At 39.3% G+C, this 12,952-nt stretch overlaps 1 protein-coding gene across 3 annotated transcripts in view; it reads left to right on the top strand.

Annotated features, from left to right (window-relative positions):
- Positions 1-12,952, top strand: part of LOC134744256 (cell adhesion molecule Dscam2-like) — a 67,439-nt gene that overhangs the window by 52,640 nt on the left and 1,847 nt on the right. For 2 of the 3 annotated variants that reach the window (XM_063678004.1, XM_063678002.1), the window contains exons 24-31: positions 265-388; positions 1,113-1,242; positions 2,205-2,389; positions 2,616-2,792; positions 2,883-3,112; positions 3,196-3,508; positions 3,623-3,851; positions 10,641-10,747. In XM_063678004.1, coding sequence (XP_063534074.1) covers positions 265-388; positions 1,113-1,242; positions 2,205-2,389; positions 2,616-2,792; positions 2,883-3,112; positions 3,196-3,508; positions 3,623-3,851; positions 10,641-10,747 — 1,495 coding nt within the window. The remainder of the gene's footprint in view (positions 1-264; positions 389-1,112; positions 1,243-2,204; positions 2,390-2,615; positions 2,793-2,882; positions 3,113-3,195; positions 3,509-3,622; positions 3,852-10,640; positions 10,748-12,952) is intronic. The other variant, XM_063678003.1, reaches the window with a different exon arrangement.

The following is a 12,952-nucleotide window of genomic DNA, read 5'->3' as shown; positions in this document are numbered from 1 at the left end:
AGGCAACGATATATATAATATATAAATACTTAAATACATAGAAAACACCCATGACTCAGGAACAAATATCTGTGCTCATCACACAAATAAATGCCCTTACCGGGATTCGAACCCAGGACCATCGGCTTCACAGGCAGGGTCACTACCCACTAGGCCAACCCGGTCGTCAAAAACGTCAAATTTGAACGTTACGTAGGTACATTTGATATCTAAATAATATCTTATTTCCACCTTATTTGTACAAGGATTTTATTTGTTATAAAGGGTGAAGAAGCTACAATATCCCGACTGACACCATACGCCGAGTACGAAATAAGAGTGCGTGCACACAATGCGGCGGGCGACGGGCCCCTGTCAGCGCCGCAAGTGTGCAGGACAGACGAAGATGGTAACTAATTTACACTGTACTGGCAAAGGGGTTTTTGCTTCTTATAACCCTGATTTGATGTTAAATATACAACTTCTACAGAATTGTCATTTTTTTATTTAAAAAAAAGTAACATTTAGAAAAAAACTGAATAAAAAATACTCTTTACTTGAAAAATAATTATAGTGTATAACTAGCCTTATGAACCGATTTTGCATGTACAACCAGCCTTAAAGTTTGTAGTCTATGATTGTTCATTATTTTAGTATGTGGGTATTTTTGCACTTTGTAATTTTTCCTCAGTCACCCGTTGACCACGAACGCTGTAAAGAGTTCGAAACGTCGGGATGTATTATAAATTCAATATACGCGATATAATCCGTTTTCATAGTTTTATTTCATGAATAAAAAATATTTAAGAATAAAAACGCCTGCTAAGCCCTGCTTAGGCTATTCAAAACAATGGTAAAATGAAAAGCTGACAAAAAAGTAATTAAAAATTTGACTGCGATATAATTATAGAAAATAATGCTTAATATACTGAAAAGTAAGTGAGTAAACGAGATGGATCTAGGTAGATTAGGTAGGTATTATTTTTAGCAGAGAGAAATAAACTGATAGCAGACGAGGCATATTCCAATTTTACTGTCAATCTCTTCCATCCAGTTCCAATTCTAATTAGAAATAAGATTTCGAAGAATGTAGAGCCTGCCTGAGCTGGCGATGGAAAATTAAATTGTTTCAGTACCAAGTGCTCCTGGTGGCATGAAGCTGATAGCGTTGGCCGAACGGTCACTGAGGGCATCCTGGCTTCCACCCCCCGAGCCCAACGGAAGACTGACACAGTATACACTGTACGTGAAGGACTTGTCAGGGTTAGTAAACGTCTGATTTTCTGGCCTGGGCCCTTTCTTCCACGGCTTACCGTACGCTACGGCGCGCACTGCGGTGCGGCGAGTTGCGGTGCGTTTTTAAAAACGCAATGGAAAAAACCGTGTGTGTCCAGTACGCGCACAGCGGTGACATATCCGCACGTTTTGCCATTCTAATAGTCCCAACTCAAGTTAAGAACGGACGTTGATAATGAACTACTACGCTAGGCGACGACATGACCGCGCAGTACTATGTCGCGAGAACAACTGCGTCACTGGATGGCTGCCGGCCGGTGTCCGCACGGATTTTATTCCGCAGGGCGCGGATTTATTCAATAGTCCATAAGATGCAGAAAATTCGTGCGGCGCCTCACCGCAACCAATCTGCAGCAAACCACAGAATTTAATCCGCATACAGATTATTTTCCGCAATGCGCGCACTTCAAGGAGGTTGCATACTTCACAGATTTTGCGGAAAAAAACGCACGGCAGAAATCCGCAGTGCGCGCATAGCCTAATAGTATAATTAGTCCGTGAACTATACATTTATAGTGCGAAAAATAGGAAATTCGCAACGAGTGACGATAAACTAAAACACGACCGAGGGGTGTTTTTAATCGACACGAGTTGCAAATTACCTATACGCACATGTATCGTACAACGTTTTACAGTACATATCGACATAGATACGTAATGTGCCAATTATCGCAGTAGTGCGGTAAAATAGCACCATATATACTGTAAAATTATATGTGTCATATCGTTTTGGCCATGGGCCTCTGGCTGTAATCTTAATTTAGAACCAAGTTACTCGCACAAAACACATTTAGGTTAACTCTAAGCGAATGAGCTAGTACTCGTTAACAAGCAAGGAGGTAGACTTTTAGGATAATAATTGTTACCGTTGCAACAAAGTCGATTCTCTATTTAGACCGCACAAGTATTATTAGATTACTTTTTTACAGATCACAAGAGCCAAACGCCACGAGAGTGAACGCCTGCACCGAGGGCGAGGGTGTATACACAGAATGTATGAGAACCCTCCGAGGTCTTCGCGCCGGCCGAACGTATGAAGCATGGGTCCGCGCTGCCAACAGCGCAGGCGAGGGACCGCCTTCCACCACCGTCGCCTGTCAGACCAGTGCCTTAGGTAAGTAGAGGCTTGGACCGAGAGCAAATATTGTGCGATTCTTTCCGAAGCCTAATCCGAAGACTAATGATAGTCCCTAGTCTGAACGTTATTCACATTAATTTCGAAAGTGACTAGACCTTGATCTTTACAACTATTTTACTTCTAGATTTTTGTCACATTCAAAATCTAAGGCGACGTAAACACATACCTAACGTAACTCAACAACAATGTTTTTCTTCTATAGCTCCTGCTCGGATTTCTTCCTTCGGCGATGTAGCAGTTGGAGCTGCTGGCGGATCTTTATCACTAAAATGCGTGGTTGGAGGGACCCCACCACCAATTAAACGGTGGTTAAGAGGCGGCAGTCCTTTGCACCCACGCCCGCCGTTCCATCTGGATGGAGATGCTCTTCTGATTAGAGGTATTTTATGATGAGTTGCAATTGCCACAAATGCAATGACAGGTCTTACCAAGTCAAATTGAGTACTTAGTAATTAGTTTTATCCTCCAGGATTAGAACTATCTCACGCCGATAACTACACGTGCGTTGCCGAAAACCCTCACGGTTCTGACTCAGCTACGTGGAGAGTTGTAGTGCTACGGCCGCCGGCACCTCCAGCTCTAGCATTGCTTGAAGCTCGATCAAGGGAACTAGAGCTTGACATGCGACCAGCCCCAAGAGCTCCTGGGCATGCACTGCCTAAATCTTATTCTTTACACTGGCGGCTTGCTGCTCCTGAGGTATCTAACCCTAAATTTGTCTTTTGACTTGTACTTGTATCACGGTGGATGGAAACTGTCACTATAACAAGAATTTATTTTAGGGAGAATGGAGGATATTAGCCGCCAGCCCTGGTCCGGTGACGTTACCAAACCTTCGCTGTGGCTCAGCTTACAGGGCTTATGGGTCCGCAGGTGGACCACCCGGTACAGAGATAGCAGTTCGTACCACCGGAGGGCCACCGGTTGCACCTCCTGACTCGAGGTGGATTAGAGTGAACTCTACACACGCAAGATTCGATACAAGCAGTTGGACGGACGGGGGATGCGGGCCCGTGGCGTTAAAGTTGGAGTGGGCTGGATCGGGCGTTGCTGGTGCGCGGGATGTGCCTGTTGGAGGCGAAGTTATTCTGGGCGGTAAGTATTTTATTAAGAATTTTGTCATGTAGCTACAGATAATATTCATTTTACGCCATCTTTTTCGCAATTTGTCTATGTATATTTTTAGTATGACACTGCCTTATCACTTAGGTTTAACGTCTGGCTCGAGGTACCGCGTGGCAGCTCGCGCGTCAAACGAAGCGGGCTGGACGCGGGAGGTGTACGAGTTCACCACGACTCCGGCCGAGGGCGGCTACGCGGAGGAGGTGGACGCGCCGTTCCCGGCCACGGCGGGAGAACTGGCTTTATTATTAGCGCTCTGTGCGGCCCTGTCGCTAGCTGCATTGACCATTTTAGCTATTCTTTTGAGACGGAAAAGGTGCGTAATTTTAATATGAAACTATATTTTTTTGTTAATTCGATACCATGTATGTACACTAAGTATGCATATTACATAACTGTAAATTGTCACTTCTGCTGTGTATCAAAGTAACAGTCAAACTGACTTTCTGTTAAGTTATTTGATTTGAGTAAATGGCAAGATTGTTAAACATACCCTTGATTGTTAATTTTGTTCAAGAATCAACTCATTCATTCATTAGTTCATTAGTTATTTGGTAGTTTGTTAGTTATTAGTTATTTGTACTGTTTTTTTTCCAAAAAATAATTTAAGAAATGAAATGTAAATATCGGCATAAATCATCTGTACCTCTAAATATCACAACCAAAGAAAATGTTTACTAACGCTGTGTCTTATTAAGCGAACGACTCGCCATTGCGACGCGAAGCGGCGCGGCGCGGCGCGGCGGGCCCACGACGTTCGCGTTCACAACGAGATCGCCCACGTAGGACACTTCTATAGGTATCACAGAATCGATTCACCCGGCGCCGCTTCGCCTCGCTTCGCGTTCGCGTGTTGTTCGCCTACGTAGTACGCTGCGTTAGTTATTTCTTTTCTAAAGCAGAGACGCTACCCACATAGATTTTTGTACATTGACCCGCTTGTTGCTATCTCTATTGCACTTGCATAACTATATAACTGTCCCGTGCATGATGCCGCTTGTCAATGTCACTGTGGGAGTTTGACAGTAATATACCTAACAATGCGAGTGCAATAGATATGTCAGCAGGCGGGTCAGTGTACGAAAATCTATATCGAAAGCGTCTGTTCTTTAGCGATCATATTAACAAGTATAAAAGTTACATGAATATAGTAATCCAGGCAGGTTCACCATTATACGCATTATACATAATAGGGGATATTACTGCAATGTTCTGCCGCCAGAGTGCAGCACTATCGCCTAATGTAAACCATAAAGTAACATACATACTGGGTCTTAAACTGTTTTTTGACAAGTTTCCACATGATGACATTGATACATCGAGGCGGTTTGTTTACAAAGGGCCGGGAAACGCGAAAATCGAGTTATTATCTTCCTCTTTATCGCTCGAATATGCAAGAGTGATAGAGAGGTTAGATAACGAAATTTCGATTTTCTTGTTTCGCGGTAGACCCTCAGATTGTGATGGATTGTGGTAGTGGCGCCCCCTACGCAGAGTTTCGCGTAATATTCTATATTATCATTAGCGTGTACAAAAACCCACACACGTAACAAAATATTGTACGTTCTTAGTCTTCTTACGACCCGAGCGCAATAGAATTCAAGACTCAGCCAAATTCTGAAGTACATTTATTTTACTTGTAATTAAAGCAAGCTGAATCGTGAAAAAATATTCAAATACCTACCTCGGATCGTTAGGTCTGTGATCTGTGAGCGAGTTGCTGACACGGGGCCTCTTTGTCGACAATTAAGCGTAGACCCATCGACCCTTTTCACGTCTGTCGTGCTAACGACGTATGACACGAGTTTTAATATCGCCTGTCCTCCAGCAGAAAATATGAAAGTAATAACGCCACCGCTATGGATCCCGCCGTATTTTTGGATAATGTACGACTTGAGAGAAAAATGTGATTTTGTTCCTTGGAATAGGAGGGTTCTTTGACTTTGGTGCAATTTATTGCGAAGCGGCAGCAACTGCCTACTATAGTTGATTTTGCCAGTGTACCTGTATTTAATTGTCTGCTGATAAAGTTTTAAAATATCTAGTAGGTTTAATTTCATTTTTTCATAATGGGTTCAATTAATTTGATTGCATATCGTGTAAATAATCAATAAAATGTTTATACCATACAGGTTAAGAAGAAAATGTATCATAGGGTTTCTGATTAACATGTTTTTACATACGATACAACAATGACTGATACGACATATAATTAACTTATCATATATGTCTGATGTTTGTTACTAAAACCCGGTTTCAAAACCATAACAATGAAAATTGAGTATTAAGTAGCATAATTGTTAAAAAGTATACTATGTACCATATATGCACATAATATACAAATTTAAATATAACTCCAAATAAAAATACAAATGTGGCTTTATTTTCTCATCAAATACATTCAACAAGATTCAACGTCATATAAAACCCATCCGTTTTCTCTTACGTAATGGTAGTAAGATGTAAAATATTTTCCCTAGTGGAAAAATAGCGAAGTTAACCGAGCTACAGGAGCGAGTCGCTATCACAAATAATGTATGGTTGGGTGCGAACACTCCGCGGGTGAGACTCTACTTGCTTATTTTTATGTTTCACACTCTATAAAGTACCAGAGTTTGGTTTTTAAAATACACTATACGTGTCTTAAATATGTTTTATTACTAAATGATGTGGTCTTTTTTATTTAATTTACTTTTAAACTTAAATATTATTTAATAATATAATAATAATAATAGTATTTAATAAGGATGTAGTGGCAGTGGGAGGACACTCCTCCTTTCGGGCGTTCTCGGCTCCGTTCGGATCAGCATTGCTCCGAGCAATTATTAAGGTTGACACAACTTGACGTCCCTTTGCATACACGACCAAGATAAGAATGATTTGAATTTTGACAACCCTAAATAGCCGCAAGGGATAGTGCCATACATTAGAAAGGGACAGCATGATTCGTCCCTAAATCGCTGCCAAACTTCGGTTTTGTTAGGAAGTGTCCTTTCTGTACGGTATTAGTACTATTATTTATTCTGTGGTAGTGGTAATTATTAAATGTTTCTCTATGAGTCTACGTTTATCAAACTAGTATTAGATAGTTTTGTTAATACGTAATTTGTTAATAGAAAGTGAAAAACAACTATATTTTAAATAAACCCTTCCTAGTGAAATGAATCACAATTGAAATGAAAGTAAAGCTAATTGCTTTAAACCTATAGCAAAATCTGTTGTACAGCAGTGATATGGTCTCCTACAGTACTAACCTACGTCACCTACGAGTATATGTGCCATTCTCAATCAAAAGGGTACTTATTGTCGGTTGTCAATGAGGCGCTATTTCCCTATAGTTATAATTTGAAATCAACCTTATCGACAAGCGACAATGTGGTACCTTTTGGTTGAAAACGTCACATATGTACAGTTAAGCATCTTAGATTAAAATGCGACCAAATACAAAAAATATAAATATAAATAAACTAAACTGTACATATACTTGCTTATTTACTTGTAATTAAACAGTAAATACAAAAGTGTGTTTTATAATTAAAGTTAAACAGAAATAATTAAAAATGAAGTTCTACATTCATTCTATTCACCCGTCTCAAAGCTTCATAAAAAGAACACAGATAACGACATTATCAAATTAGAACAGTTTCCATATTTACCCTTTTAGCTACTCGTGCTTTTTTAAATTAAGTTTGTGTTTAGATAGAAAATTAAACACAGGCAGTGTGCTTATTCTACATATGTGCTTTAAAGGTATGGAATAGTGTAGGTACACTTTTTTACCATTTCATCATCATCAACATCATGTCATCCGATAGACGTCCACTGCTGGACATAGGCCTCCCCCAGGGCTCGCCATTCCGACCGATCCTGTGCCGCTCGCATCCACCGAATTCCCGCGACCTTCACCAGGTCGTCACTCCATCTTGTAGGAGGCATACCGGCAGTTCGTCTTCCGGTACGCGGACGTCACTCCAGAACCTTCCAGCCCCACCGGCCATCAGTTCTGCGAGCAATGTGCCCCACCCACTGCCACTTAAGATTCGCAATTCTGCGAGATATGTCGGTGACCCTAGTTCTACTGCGGATATCATCATTTCTGATTCTATCACGCTGGGAGCATGCTCTAATGACGACCACGTCGACTCCTAGTTAGCTCGGTGCTTGTGCCCTCGAAGATGGCTGACGTAGCCGATCTTCGAGATGAACCCCCGCGCACATTGAGGGCACGTGAGGATACCAGCCACGTAGTGGTTTAGTAAGGAATGGAATGTGAGGAAGGATTAACCAAAGAGGCCCATTAATTAATTAATAAACGGAAGAATATATGTTTAAATAAAATTAGCTTTGAATTAATTTATCTAAATTAGTTAATAAATACTGTGTGTGCTTCTACTAAACAGATAATTAAGTGCATACTCTCAAATAATAAAACTATAGTAGTGTAATGTACATACACAAAACTGGTTCAATCAGTGATCGGAATTAGGCGAGCTAAAATACCTATTCTTCGCAACATCCAGCTCCTCGCACCGTCCGTCGTTTTTTTGCAGCAGACTACGACTCGGTTAATGCTGAACTACAGAAGGTAGACTGGGACCACTATGTTTCATCGGATAACGTTGAAAAAGCTGTTGATAATTTTTACACAATTTTAAATGAAATAATAGATACACTTATACCAACCAAAACTATTAATTCAAACGAAAGAAAATATCCTATTTGGTATTCGTGTAAGCTAATTAAACTGATAAATAAAAAAACTAAAATGCATAAAAAATTGAAAATTTATAAAAGACAGTCAGACTACATTGCCTTCTCAAAGTTACGAACTACAATAAAAAAGTTAGAAGATTTTTGTTATACTCTGTACATTTCTAGAACCGAAAAAAATATTCGCTTTAATTCAAAATCATTTTGGTCCTTTATAAAATCAAAAACTAATAATAGCGGCATACCAGACTCTCTCTTCTTAGATAATGATATAGGCTCTAGTGGTCAACATATTTCAGAATTATTTAATAATTTTTTTCAGTCAGTCTTTGTAAAAGATATTGATTTATCTATTAACACTACTAATAACAATCCATCCAATAATATTTTAAGCCATGTCAAGATTACATCAACCATAGTTGAAACTTATTTAAAATCATTACAGGTTTCCAAAGGAAGTGGACCTGATGGAATCCATCCAGTTTTTCTTCATAGATGTCGTACAACGTTAGCAACACCAATTAGCTTTTTGTTCAACCTTTCTTTGGAGACCGGTGTGATGCCTGAGGCCTGGAAAAAAATCGATTGTTGTTCCTATCTTTAAAAGCGGTGATAAACGAAATATAAAAAATTATCGTGGTATTTCAAAACTATCCGTAATACCTAAGCTTTTTGAAAAAATTATATATGATACGCTATATCGTGTAATTAGACCAATGCTTGTTCCTCAACAACATGGATTTATTAACCGAAGATCCACTGAATCCAACCTTTGCGAATTACTTGATTATTCTCTGGTCGCTATGGATAAAGGTTTTCAGGTGGACGCCATTTACACCGATTTTTCTAAAGCGTTTGATAGAATCCCTCATTCCATACTTATAAACAAATTAGAATCATTTGGAATTCACAGCAACCTTTTGAGATGGCTCACATCTTATCTTCGTAACAGAACCCAAGCGGTGGCGGTTAAAGGTCACACTTCTAGCTTTGTGCCTGTGTCGTCAGGGGTCCCCCAAGGCTCCCATCTTGGTCCGTTGTTATTCAACGTTTTTATTAATGATGTCATTGAATGTTTTCAGCATTCGGAAGTCTTACTGTACGCAGATGACATGAAGATATTCAGTGTGACGTGATCACATAACGATTGTCTCAATCTACAATATGATCTCGACAGATTGAATAACTACTGCCAAAACAATAAACTAGGCCTTAACATTGAAAAATGTTGTTCTATCACATTTTACCGTAAACGTAACCCCATAGTTTATGACTTCTCCATAAATGACAACTGCCTTAAAAAGGTGACGGAAATAAAAGATCTTGGCGTAAATATTGACCATGAGTTGCGGCATGAATACCGCCCATGTTGATAATATTGTTCGGAAGGCCTACAGTATGCTCGGGTTTATATTTAGGCAGAGTAAAGATTTTAAAGATCCTACAACAATTATTCTTTTATATAATGCTTACGTAAGATCTCACCTAGAGTATGCCTCCACAGTATGGAGTCCCCATTTCTCTATCCATATTAATGCAATAGAAGGAATTCAAAAAAAAATTATCAAGCGGATGAAGTATAAATTCAAAGAATTTGATTCAAATAATATTATACCCCTTCAAATCAGACGCGAAATTAGGGATCAAACCTTACTATATAAAATCCTAAATGGGCTGGTCGACTCCCCCGCGCTACTCGCCCGCGCCTCTCTGCGCTGCGCGGACCCCCGCACGCGCTCCTCTAAATTATTTGCTGTCCCTTTCCATCGAACCACTTACGCAAAGAACAGATTTATCGTAAGAGCGTGTAAAAATTACAATGACAAATATTCTCATGTTGACTTGTTTTTCATTCCGTCAGTACAAAAATTTGTTTCTGCAATTAAGAGCAAATGAACAAATAATATAATATATTACTCTGCTACTATTAGGGCAAATAATATAATTGATTTTGATAGTTTACTATTGTAAAATTAAGTTAAATTAATGCATGTCACGTTTGTGGTTCCAAATTCGCATTGTTTAGTTCTTTAGCACTAGATCTAGAGATAGATTAATTGAATTGTACAAACAAGTCTTGTCTGAGCAACCATAATTATTTATTTAAGTGTAATTATCTATATGTGTCATTTTTCGCTGTTTGTTTCCCATTATCAATATAAAAAATAAAAAATAAACATGATATAGGTAGAGTGGTTATCGGTTACCGGGTAGAAAAATATTTTTTTTTCTTGAATACCGGGGAAAGTACAGTAGGCACGGTATCTCATGGTTACCGGGCCAAATTTGCTTTTTTGACCTGAGGAACAACGGCATCGCCTGAGACAAAAGTACATACTTCTCCATACATTTTTGTACTTACTTACCCCAGTAAATATTATTTGTTTCTGTTCAGAAGTGATGGCGGCGTACCGCGAGTGACCACGAGCGCCGAGAAGCCGACTTGCGGCACGTACCGAGCGCCCCCGCACCAAACTCCGAAACTACCACCCGACCCACCAGGTGATCCCTTAGGCCCTTTATCCTAGAGTGGTAGAGATGTAGACGTACACATTCTGCTTACCCAGTGACATAATTATTGACGAAATTTCATATCGTATCGGCTATAGTCTATAACAAATAGGTAATTATTTCATACTGGTTTAATAAACCCCTCGTTATTTTTTGTTTTTAAACATATACGCTGGAACCGATAAACTAATCTCAGGATTGATGGATGGTGGATGGAATGTATGGTTTTTCCGCTGGTTAACACAATGCCACTTATCCAGTTTCCACTGTATCTAAATTCTGCTTTTTGCTTGAATAGTTGTTCCACGTTTGAATCAACTATTTAGATGTCCTTAATGAGCCATCTAGGTACTAAGAAAGTTAGCAGAACGCCATACAATATTTCTTCTAACTGTGCCACTATTGTCATTTGAATAACGGGACATAAGAACAGCAAAAAAAGTAGATCCACCCTCATTGATATAATGACAGTTATTTCTGTTAAGTAAATAGCATGGTCCCTAATTTCAATTAGTAAACAAGAACGTTAAACCTCAACTTAGGTCTGTGATATATAGCAACACTAAGCTCTCGTGTCTATATATCTAGTTACCATGAACGTAACTTTAGTTTTGGCAAACGCCGAAGTTCGTGTAAGCGTTAAATAAATAAGCATGCATACGCTCGGCGCCTAAGCCTCGTTTGACCCGTTAGCCTGGATTACCTTTCACTAGACCCCCTTCATGTGACTTACATCATCACCAGGGGCTACTTCGACCGTGCTTCCCTGCAGTCCCTCGAATAATGATAGAGATAGAGATAGATAGACGTTCTTCTTATTTCGACATTTCACAACCGGCAGCCAAATTCATATGATATTTTCTTACAAGCAAGCAAGCAATACGCACAATCACATTTGAATAACTGGCCCCTCTCAAGCATGGTTTTACGGATGTTCTTAAAATTAAGTAAATTCAATGGTGCTAAAATTATATCACTTACTCGTTCTGTTGGCATTGTCGTAGTCGGATAAAAATTAACTCTGACCCCAAACTATAATTTTCACACCAACAATCTTCTTTGCTAGCCACCACTATGACCCCCACCGATGTAGGTACAGCTAGTAGGCGCCCAGATCACGTAATAAGTATAGTATCTATTTCTTACTAAATTCCTTGCTTTCATTTCTGATTGCTTTTCTAACCTCTTAGACTACTCCACTGACTGCAAGTTTCTGACATGACACAATGTTTGTCTGACCTGGAGAATGCCGTATCTACCTTTCTATTTTTTTTTCATTTAAGATGATAGAATATGATAATCGAAGTTAATGTTAACGAGTAAATCACGCCCATTAGTTTTCTGGAAAAATTAACACTAACAAATTTAAATACAGCTTTAAACAAATGAAAAAGTATAGCTTGCGTTATTTCTACAAGTAGGTATGCACCTTTGTGAACAGGCGAGGCGTTATTTTTTTACGTGCTATATCTAGAGATCAATTGTGATCTGTCCCCGTTATAAACGTGCTCACTTTATGAATGGGGTCTGAGCACTGTACACTGTACGTGCTCCGTAGAGAACGGAACGCAACTATCATCGCAATGGAAGAGTGATAGAGAGAGATGACTTCGCTACGCTACGGAGGGTTAATGATTGACACGTTGGCTAAGCACCCATTGTAGTAAATGTTCTTGTGGATCAGAGAAAGTTTTGTCATTATAATATCTAATAACATTTATAAGGTTAAAAACTGACACGTTATGTTACGTGGTGTGCGCAAATATTCCTTCACGATTTCAAGCAAAGCCAGAAAAAACATCTACAAAAGCAATGAATAGTTGCAGCTTAATTAACTATTGTACATTAAATTGTAGTCGGCGCAGCGAAAATAAACCGGCAGTGAACGAGACAGTTGCAGTAGCAGAATTGTTCCGAAATAATTGTTTATAATTGACCTTATCTGACTGTTAGTGTATATATTTAAACGTTTTGCTTGGTACTTTACGGTAGTTTTAAAAAATCCCTCGAAATTTTTATATTTTTGAATTTTAAATTTTCGCTTAAAGGATGTACCTAGCACGCCTGAAAGGTCGGCACCGGATCAGCACCGCCATAACCCGACCCACTCAGGAAACTTGCACTTTTTTTTTCTTTTTTTTTTTAAGGGACTTTTTCTTTGTAGGAAACTCCATACTGTAACACACACTTATCGGC

The sequence above is a fragment of the Cydia strobilella genome, chromosome 9 (assembly GCF_947568885.1).
Source record: "Cydia strobilella chromosome 9, ilCydStro3.1, whole genome shotgun sequence".
Taxonomy (NCBI): domain Eukaryota; kingdom Metazoa; phylum Arthropoda; class Insecta; order Lepidoptera; family Tortricidae; genus Cydia; species Cydia strobilella.
Note: the sequence above shows the minus strand (reverse complement) of the source record. Positions and strands in the feature narration are given on the sequence as shown.